Source organism: Hibiscus syriacus, unplaced genomic scaffold, assembly GCF_006381635.1.
Source record: "Hibiscus syriacus cultivar Baekdansim isolate YM2019G1 unplaced genomic scaffold, ASM638163v2 tig00110931_pilon, whole genome shotgun sequence".
NCBI classification, from domain to species: domain Eukaryota; kingdom Viridiplantae; phylum Streptophyta; class Magnoliopsida; order Malvales; family Malvaceae; genus Hibiscus; species Hibiscus syriacus.
Window position 1 is genome coordinate 964,195 of NW_024062918.1, and position 10,851 is coordinate 975,045.

The 10,851-nt window shown below is 31.5% G+C and overlaps 1 protein-coding gene across 2 annotated transcripts; it reads left to right on the plus strand.

The window, feature by feature from the left end:
• The first annotated feature begins 6,245 nt into the window (after positions 1-6,245).
• Positions 6,246-6,935, plus strand: LOC120146706 (probable inactive dual specificity protein phosphatase-like At4g18593). Of its 2 annotated transcripts, none has more exons than XM_039160204.1 (2): positions 6,246-6,310; positions 6,458-6,935. In XM_039160204.1, the coding sequence occupies exon 2, from the start codon at positions 6,458-6,460 to the stop codon at positions 6,848-6,850; it is 393 nt and encodes a 130-aa protein (XP_039016135.1). In that variant the 5' UTR covers positions 6,246-6,310; the 3' UTR covers positions 6,851-6,935. The 2 variants fall into 2 exon arrangements, with proteins under 2 accessions (XP_039016135.1, XP_039016136.1); XM_039160205.1 differs by having other exon boundaries at positions 6,271-6,310; positions 6,455-6,935.
• Positions 6,936-10,851: the final 3,916 nt, after the last annotated feature.

Sequence of the window (10,851 nt, forward strand, 5' to 3'; positions counted from 1 at the left end):
TAAATTTGTAATATAAATTCAAGTAAATGTAACCATGATCTTGGATTTTGATCTCTTTTGTATAAAAATATATAATTATTGATTTTTTATTCTAAATTTTGAAACAATAAGTATTAATTGATGTGAAGGGTGATGGTATTCCTATAAACGGTATTATATATAGGATATAATCTTGTTATAATATGTAAAACTCTTTTAGTTTTATATAGATTTAAGACCGTTGGATGAGTAAAAATAGATGACTGATATTAACATTGGAAAATGAGAAGATATTCACGGAGGAAAAAATACAAGGAGATAATCTCAACCATCTATTTTCACACGTCCAACAGTCCTAAATCTGTGTAAAACTAAAGAGTTTTATATTGTGTAAGTGTATTCTAACCCTATATATTTCCAATTGCTTGCAAAGACAAATTCCTATCATAAGATAACATTATATATTTATATAACTCAACGTAGGTTGGTTAGGAGTAGTTTATCTTATTTGTATTATATATTAAGTTATCTAGAAATGCACTTTGCTTTCATAAGAAGGCGAGTTAATGCGAAGAAACGAAGAATTTAGTGTTTGATGGGTAGCTTGAGTTTTACACCATTTAAGAAACGAAGAATTTAGGGTCAAATAGAATTCAAATCATATTTTCTAATACTCGTAAAATTATGTGAGAAGGAATTAAAATACACCGATCTAACTTTAAAAATAGAGAAAATAACCTCAGTGACTAAAAATGCCTTATAATATACGATTTTAACCAACTTTTTTTTGGATTTGCCAAAATGACCAACTAAATCGCAATGCGATCGATAATTCGCAACGCGATCTCCGGTATCGCAAATCAGTTTCCAGATTCGCAATTCGAACTTGGACTATCGCATGCGAACTTGGACTATCGCAATGCGATAGTCGAAGTTCGCATTGCGATAGTCCAAGTTCGCATTGCGATAGTCCAAGTTCGCGTTGCGATTTATTCCAAATTCGACTATCGCAACGCGAACTTCGACTATCGCATTGCGATTTACATATTCGTATTGCGATAGTCCAAGTTCGCATTGCGATAGTCGAAGTTCGCGTTGCGATTTATTCCAAATTCGACTATCGCAACGCGAACTTCGACTATCGCAACGCGAACTTCGACTATCGCATTGCGATTTACATATTCGCATTGCGATAATCCAAGTTCGCGTTGCGATTTATTCCAAATTCGTTGCGATAGTCCAAAATCGCAACGATGGTGGTATTGCATTTGTTTCTTAAGAATTTTCTCTAAAAAGATAATATTCGCGCGGACGTGTCGAAGACACGTACGACCACGACCCGAGACGGACGGTGGCGGCGGCGGCGCGCGAGAGTCCCCCTTGTTCTCTATCACTCAACAAGGAAGTGGGAAAGCCAAGCTTTAAATACCATTTCCAATAGTGTTTCCAATACTATGTGGGATTGAGCATTACCAACACTTGTTTCCAATACAATGTGATTATTCAGGAAACAATTAACAATCATGCACCTTAAAACAACTGAATCAGCAACCAATTACATTAGTATTATACGATTAAATATGTCATAATTAAAAGTCAATCAACAATCAATCGCGATTATTGCAATTTTAAGCAAAACATTCAAAAATAATATCAATATTTAAGGCTAAATCCCACATAGTATTGGGAACAAGTGTTGGTAATGCTCAATCCCATATAGTATTGGAAACACTATTGGGAATGATATTTAAGGCTTGGCTTTCCCACTTCCTTGTTGAGTGATAGAGAACAAGGGGGACTCTCGCGCGCCGCCGCCGCCGTCGTCTCGTCTCGGGTCGGGTCGTGGTCGTGGTCGTGGTCGTGGTCGTGGTCGTGGTAATACGTGTCTTCTACACGTCCGCGCGAATACTATCTTTTTAGAGAAAATTATTAAGAAACAAATGCAATACCGTCGTTGCGATTTTGGACTATCGCAACGAATTTCGAATAAATCGCAACGCGAACTTGGACTATCGCAATGTGAATATGTAAATCGCAATGCGATAGTCGAAGTTCGCGTTGCGAATCTGGAAACTGATTTGCGATACCGGAGATCGCATTGTGAATTATCGATCGCATTGCGATTTAGTTGGTCATTTTGGCAAATCCAAAAAAAGTTGGTTAAAATCGTATATTATAAGATATTTTTGGTCACTGATGTTATTTTCTCTTAAAAATAAGTTTAAGTGAGAAGAAAATATAACATCGATTTCGTGAGATTTTATTTTAATGATAATGAATGATTGAAGTTCTTTGTTAACATCTCAAAAGTTAGAATAATTCTGACTGCCGGAGGTCTTTCACGGAAGCTGCTCTCAACCTGGCGTTGGGGTAGCCTACTATCTTACCTCCTCCTCACCCCATTACATATGAGAATAGGATAAGCTAATTTAATTTATTTCAAAAGTTAGGATAATGACATCTATTTCAAAGAAATTATAATATATTAAAATCGTAATTTGTAATGTCGAATGATAGAGAACTTACATAAATTGATATTTATGAGAATTTGTGGAAGAGAAATGGCAAATGATGAATTGGTTAGCCAACAAAATTGAAGAAAGCTCCGTTTCAGCTTATGAATTGGGTAATAATTCCCTTTCATAGTCCCATAGTATGGCCTATGTGAAGACCTCAAGTCAACGTTGGCACATTGCCTTTTACAATAAAAACAAAACTATTTTCATGAGAAGACAAGTGAATCAAAAGCAGCCTGATAGAGAAAACTTGCTTTTAGAATATACCAAGATTGTGGGTTCCTTAACCAAAATTATTTTTCGGATTTTTGGTCTACCTAAATAAATCTGACTTTTTGGGTAAAAATTAATACTCGTATATATAGAGATTAATATTATTACAATTATCTTTATATATAAAAATAAATTTATTATTTTTGGATCGAATCAAGTTAAAAACATTTTACCCTAAAACTGACTTGATCTTAAATTTTAGAAAAATCAATCTTATAAATAGATCAGATCGAAATCTATTAATTTCGAGTCTTGTATCGATTCCTAATTTTCCCCCCCCCCTCAACCCTATTGTTGATGGCAGTGCGGTGGCAAAGCTGTTGTAACGAAGAGGGTGTTCCCCTTTAAAAACATTATCAAAATCAGTTTCTTTTTGAGCCACCACCGCATGCGAAGAGTCCCACCACTTCTGCGGTTGGCATTGAGCTTAAATCGACATTCTATTTAATGGATCTCGACTGGCTATGTGGGGCACCTCGGTTCCTAATCGAGGGGTCCTGCCTCAAAAAAGTGGTGGACTGTCGTCGCATTATTAGGGCAGGTCGGCAGTCCATTGTGGAGGCACAAAAGGATTCTCTTTAAATGAAAATCATCCAATTTCATTATTTAATTTCAAGCTTTTCCAACGAGTAATACTTCCATTAATTATTAGTTTTTGTTAAGATCGCTAACTCTTCTGATTTTTTCTTTTTGGAAAGTATAGTTTGTTAAATAATTAATTAGATCGCGATGTTAAAGATATCATTTTTGTAATAACATTTATGTCTAGTATTTTATTGAAAGTTATGGATGATTCACAGAACTGAAAGCATCTTAGATGCAATCATTGAGGATACAGTTGGTTCTATATGTTAATAAAAATATTACTACAAAACAAAATATTAGTATTAAAAAGTAAATAACTATAACAAATAAAAATAAAGGATAAAAGTATTGTGGCGTGTAAATTATTATCTTATAAATAATTTATTTAGATTGATGTTATTTTAAAAGTGGATGTTACCTTTAAAATTAATACAATCTTCTAAATTCCATACACCTAAAATAAGTAGAACTCAAATTACAATAATCCTTTTGTAAAAAAAAGAAAGAAAAAAAACAGATAATTGTGACGTGTAAAAAAAATAAACCTCATCCCTAAACTCGAATTTTAATTTAAAGAACTCCTTCAATTGTTTTCAAGAAAAGTTAAGATTTGAATCTATCCTACCAGCCCACCTTTGTTTACCGAAAAAGCACTTGAAAACTATGAAGATGCACTCGCTAAGTTTCGCAACTTATTGCAATTTGAAAACTTTTAATTTGGTAGAACACAAAGTTCTTGACTTGAAGTCGTGAGATCGAGTCTCACGAAGGGTATTTCATAATTCGGAGGTCTCCTATGAAAGCTACTTTCAACCTGGTATTTAGGACAGCCTAATATCTTACCTCCTCCTACCTAGGGAAAAAAGGGACAGCCAAAGAAAACTTTGGGTTTCCCGAAATATCATTACAAAGTGAAAGTGGTCAAAAGGAGAAAGGAAACAAAATGATTTTTGGTTAGATTGCATCATAAAGTCTTTTAATAATTAATAAAATTACAAATGGGTCATTGTATTTCAAAAAGTTATAAATAAATCATTCAACTAATTGATTGCGACAAAAAAATCACTCTACCATTAAAAATAAAGACACAATGTCAAAATTATCCCCCAACGTTAACTAAAATGGTTATTTTGTCCTCTATTCTATTTTTTGGAGCATTTTGGACCTCAACATTTGATTTTAGGGCAAAAAGTTCTCTAACATTTGATTTAATAATCAATTTGTCCCTTATTCTTTTTTTTTCCTGAGGTATTTTAACACTCAACGTTTCATTTTATGTTAAAAAGGTTCCTATTGTGGAGTGTTAATTATGTGTTAACTAATAGTTTTCATTTATTGAGAGTGTTTTTTACCCAAAATGAAACTTTAGATGTTAAAATATTCCAATAAAAGAATAGATGCCAAAATAACTATTTTGATAAACGTTATGGATTATTTTTTACATTATACCAACAATAAAATGGATGCTAACCTTTTCAGTTATAATCAAATCACTTTATTATATAATTTAACCTTATTACATTCATATGACACATAAATAGAAAGTTTCAATAACGATCTAACAGAGCACCGATAGACAAAAAAATGTGTAGTCAAATAACTCGCAACTCATAAGAAATAACACATAACTCAGACTTAAGAATAGAACAAGATCCAATGCTATAGACAAGTCTCTCAAATCACAATCTTATATGATCACGCATTAAACAATGCGTACTCAGTTGTGGATTCACACATTTTTTGAAGACGAGTATACATATGTTAACAATATAAATTTTTTGATGGAAAATACAAATTACATTATAGGGTGGACATTATCAATAAAATGTGCTCCGATTTAACTATTAATTATAATTTGGTCAATATAAAACATAGATCTTAATTCAAATTTTAATATCGTAATTATCTGTTATTTGAATTTCAAATTTTTCTTATACATCTATATAAATAAATAAATAATATAAAGCTGGATAAGGTTGTGATACAATTTAGCAGACGAATTGTAGTGTTAAAGTGGAGGGCCACTTGAAGAATACATTATTATACAAATTGTAAACATCGTTCTTTATGTTCTTCTCCCATCTAACACATGGTTTAGGTACAAATTGTGTTCTTTCAAATCATCGTTATAACCACTTCATATTATATATCCACTTGCTTGACCTTTGAAATAAAGTTTAAAATTCCTCTCTTTTTTTTATTGTTCGATGGACGAAGCTATGAGATTTTAATAATCTATTTTAGGGTAAATAAAATTTGATTCGATTCAAAAAAATAAATCTAGAATAAAATTCGAATAAATAAAGTTACAAATGATTTTTTATTCATTGAATTATGTTCAAATGATTTTTTTGTTATTAAACTTTCAAAAGTTATAAAATGATAATTAAATTAGTCGCATTGTTATAGAATTGTCATTACGATGTTCCAAAATAGTCATTAAGATTGTCAAATTATTATAAAAATTATTATTAATTTTATCAAAATTTATTATTATTATAACACCACGGTGATCATTTTGTTATATTTTGATAAATTTAATGATCGCTTTATAACTTTTAAAAGTGCAATAACCTAAAAAATCATTTGAAAATAGTTCTTTACCCAAACTAAAAATTTCATACCATATCATCAAAAGGACTAAAAACATAAGTTGAGGGATCAAATTTAAAAAGTTGTCAAAGTCCTATACTAATATTAACAAAAAAAAGTTCAGAGACCAGTTAGAAAAAAAGCCTTTAGGGCCTAAATGTTAAATTTATCCATTCTTAAAAAAATCCATACCAAAATCCAAATTGAGCTCAGCTTGACCCACTGGACCGAATTTGAAAACCTAGACAAGGCCAACCAGCCCAACATCTTCAAACGTCACCGCTTTAATCTGCCGCGTCTCAAGATCGCATATAAATAACCAAAACGCCTGAGAGCCAACGATTGATTGAAGATTCTCTGCCAAGGTTACCATTTGATTTCATCCTTCTCAAACCCTAAATTATTACTTGTTTTTGCTTCGATTCATGTTCTGGAATGTATTGTAATACAACCCAGTTTTTTCTTAATAATAAGACACTGTTTCAATGTTGAATTTTCCGTTTGTCTAACAGATGGAGTCGACAAATGATTCCAATTCGGAGCCCGTTTCAAAGCCACAACTGATCTACCGCTGCAAAAGATGTCGAAGGATCGTTGCCTCAGAGGAAAGCATAGTTCCACACGAACGAGGGCAAGGTGGGCAATGTTTTAAGTGGAGAAAAAGGAGTGGGCATAACGTTGGGGACGAAGAGAAGGAGCCGACCCAATGTTGCTCCATATTCGTCGAGCCGTTGAATTGGATGCATCCGGTTCAAGATGGGTACGTCGAAGAGAAGCTTCAGTGTATCGGGTGTAAAGCTCGTCTGGGTTCGTTTAACTGGGCAAGTATACAATGCAATTGTGGAGCTTGGGTGAATCCTGCTTTTCAGTTGCTTAAGAATAAGATAGATGATTGCTATATGTGAAAAAAGGAATTAAAGAACCAGGATTGTTATGTTGCTTGATGAACTAATTTTAGTAAATTCCATGAATGAATTTGGTAGTTTGTTGTAGGAGATTAACATCCGTAGATTATTCAATAACCAATAAACTGCTATCAGGTTGTAAGGGATGGTTATTTCTATTAATTGCTGCTTCTGTTTCTTTATGTTACTCCGATTCCTCGTGTTTCTTGAAGTGTATACAATGCATATCCGGATACGAGTACACTCTCTAACATGGAAGTCTTGGATAATCACTTTCGAGCTTGGATGATAAATGAGAGGGACTGAATTTTAATGATTGAATTTGTATTATGAAAATTAAATTTATGGAGATTGGATTAGCCATTGAGTGAAAAAAGGTCACTTGGTTTTTGTTGAATCAAGTTTTATAATATTTTGATATAACAAATTATGACAAAATGTTTTTGGACTTAATTGAATTTGTTCAAAGTTTTCAAAAGATTTCAAAAATAATTCAAAGCTCACCTTGAATTTGAGCACAAAAACAAATTTTCTCGTACGTAGTATCGATACATGTCTTACAGTATTGATACTGTATGAACAATATCGATATTGTTCATAAGGTACCGATACCAAAAGTAAGAGAAGTATCGATACTCTCTAGGTAGTATCAATACTACCAACTTGCTCAAATTCCAAAATGCAAAATAAGTATTGATACCCAAAGGGTACTAATACTACTTTACTATCGATATCATGGTCACAGTATCGATACCATCAGACTCAACGACTAGTTTTATTTAAATATTACAAAGATAGTACCGATACCCTATATTTTGGTCAGCTTTATTTTGCAGAAAAAACATCCCTAACGGATAGAAACGACCACAAATTCGTTCTAACTTATAAATACATCAAGACACTTGAAAAAGATTAGAACACCTATCCAAGAAATCAAACACAAGAGAAGGATTTTTCATTCCAATTTTACTTTCTTTTGTAAATATTAGTGTTTTTGTGAGCTTAATTTTGTAAACACCTACCTTATGAGGTTTTCTTGTTTATATTCTTTTTTCTTTTGTAAATATTAGTGTTTTTGTGAGCTTAATTTTGTAAACACCTACCTTATGAGGTTTTCTTGTTTATCTTAACCATTGGAAAGATAGGGAGCTTGTAAATGTTCTCTTTGTTATTGAAAAAGAAAGAATAAATTAGTGGATTTATTGAAAAATCCTAAGTGATGAGTTTAGGTAGTGAATGTAGACTTAGTTGAGAAGTCAAACCACTATAAATCATTATATAAAATTATCCTATCTTTTTACTCTTTACTCCCTAAACTCTCAAAAAGCCAATTCACCTATTTATTTTCGATTGTTAATTTGAGCTTCATAAATCCTAACAGTTTTTATTGTTCTTTGTTGAGTACTTGCATGATTATGAAACTATTCATATAGAGTGAATTGCATACATTGCAGGTGGTTCTCGAATCTCGAGACCAAGATGGTTCAATTTTTACTGCCCAGCAGCAAATGCATCGACGGGAAATGTCTTGGTGACACCTGCAAGGCTCTTGAAGTGGATTTTCCCGGTAGGTGGGTCATCGACTATGATCTCATTCACCGGGGGCCAACATGAGTTCCTTAGCCTTGACTCCCTTGAGCTTCTTGATCCGGTTCTTGTCGACGAAACCTGTAATTTGAGTGTCGTAGCTGACCAATTTCTTGATAATCTTGAAGTTATGTTCAACCTTCTTCTTTTGCACAATCCACATGTAGCCCGTATCCCTTACGAAACCGACCTCGATAACATCCGCAAGAGGGAGAAGTCCCAATGGGAGGCCAAACTCTTGGAGAATAGCAATGGCCATTTCCATTCCCTCTTCATGGCCTTTCTTCACAACACCTCCTTCCTTCTATGCCATTAGAAACAGACTTATGAATCTTAAAACCTTTGGTTCAATTGATTGCTGTTGAAGTAGGTAGATTATTTGTACCGACTAGATGTACACTTGTGACAAAGTTATAGGGCATATCCAGGCCCATTGCATTGTGTTGGCCAGCAAATGGATTTTCACACCAAACCGGCCATTAACGAGATAATTGTTTCTAATAGGAAAAAGGTTGACATGTTTGTCTAGTTTGCATTTTTAATGTGTATTTAGTATATTCTTTTCTGCACTGTCCCTGTTAGGGATGATCATGGGTGGGATTGAGTTGGATTTTTCCCCCACCCGAACCCGTCTTAGAAAGTAAATTCTTCTGCTCGCACCCTACTTTATCCGAATTTAGGAAGCTTCCACCTGACTCAGTTTTTTTGGGTGAAAATCCGTGTTTAATATATTATAATTTTTGGGTCAAAAATTATAAATTTTACAAATATGATCATTAATAAATAAAAATTAATTATAAATTAACAATTTTTTAATTTTTAAAAAATAATTTTATAATTTTAAAAATAAATTGTAAATTACTATATATATAATTGATTTTTTAGAATTATTACTTAGAAATATTGAACAAAATCAAAATAAAATTTTAGTTACAATTGAGAGATCAAATAAGATTTTTTTATTAATTTAACGTATTATGTTACACCTTTAATGGTAGATAAAAATGTGGTATCCATTTTGTAATAAAATTTAAATTTTAATGTCTATTATATAACTTTTAAAAGTTAAATGTTCAAAAAGATTATTTTAACATTGTTTAATGACCATTTAAAAATTTTATCATAAAAATTAATGGTGTATGTGGCATGCATTCTAGTATCTTCCGCTTCAAAGGGTCTAGCTCGGCCCGATTCATTATATATTTTTATAATATATTTATCATTTTATTTTAATATATTATATTTAATTTAAATTTATAATAATGCATAATTTTATAATATAAGTAGTAAAAATATATCAATTTATTCGTGAATAAAGAATATTTTTTAAATAAAATTATTAAATATTAAATAAGAATATAGTAAATATTTTTTGAAAATAAAAAATAATATGAATGAACTGAAAATAAACTCGAATTAATCCTTTGTAAATATGAATAAACATTTTAAAAATAAAACTCATATTATAAATTGCTTGTATAATTTATTTATTTTCATGATAATCTTCTAAATTGTCCCTTTGTATTGATTCATGAGCATAGCAAAACGGTGAAAAGATCCGCTTCAACTTCATTGGTCGGTGTATTTTGGACGTAAAGACAAAAGGGCAAATTGTACAAGTAGTCACCGCCCATTGTTTTTTTTATTTTGATCATAAAATTAATTTTTTTAGTGAAAATATCACTAATATTTTTATTTTATTTTGATCAATTTTCATTAAATATCTAAATAAAACGTTAATATGAATTATTTTATTTTGATTTTTTACATGATTTTATCTCTTTTAGTTAGCATTGATGTTTTATTTATTATTATTATTATTTAAAACAATTAAATGATAACACATCAATATAGACCCAAATAGAAAAATGACTGCAATAATTAAAAGAATCTATACTAATATATTTTTAACTATCGATCAATGATTAAAATAAAAAATGACATTAATGAGAAAAAATTAATTTAGTGATTGAAATAAATTAAAAAAGCAATAAGTCGGTAACTAAAAAAACACTAAAATCCATTGGTCGGTGACCTAAAATTAGGTAAGCCAATCGGTCTTCCTCCATCACTCACATCCATTCCCAAATTCCATACAAAATAAAAAAAAAGGCTCTGTTTATGCCTCCCAAATCCTTCAGATATTTATTAATCCTATATATTTTCCCCCAATTTTCCAACCTTTTTTGAAAATTCAGAATTTCGCTTTCAAAAATAGCAACAAAACTGCCATGATGATGATGATGATAAGCTAACATATCATCATTATCATATATATATATATATATATATATATCCAGAGGATGAAAAGTGGTGCAAATGGTGACAGCATTCAGGGACCGCTAATCGAGGGAAATTTGTTTTTTTTTCCTTGCTTGAGCTTGCATTTACATTGGAAGAGTATTTCAGGATAC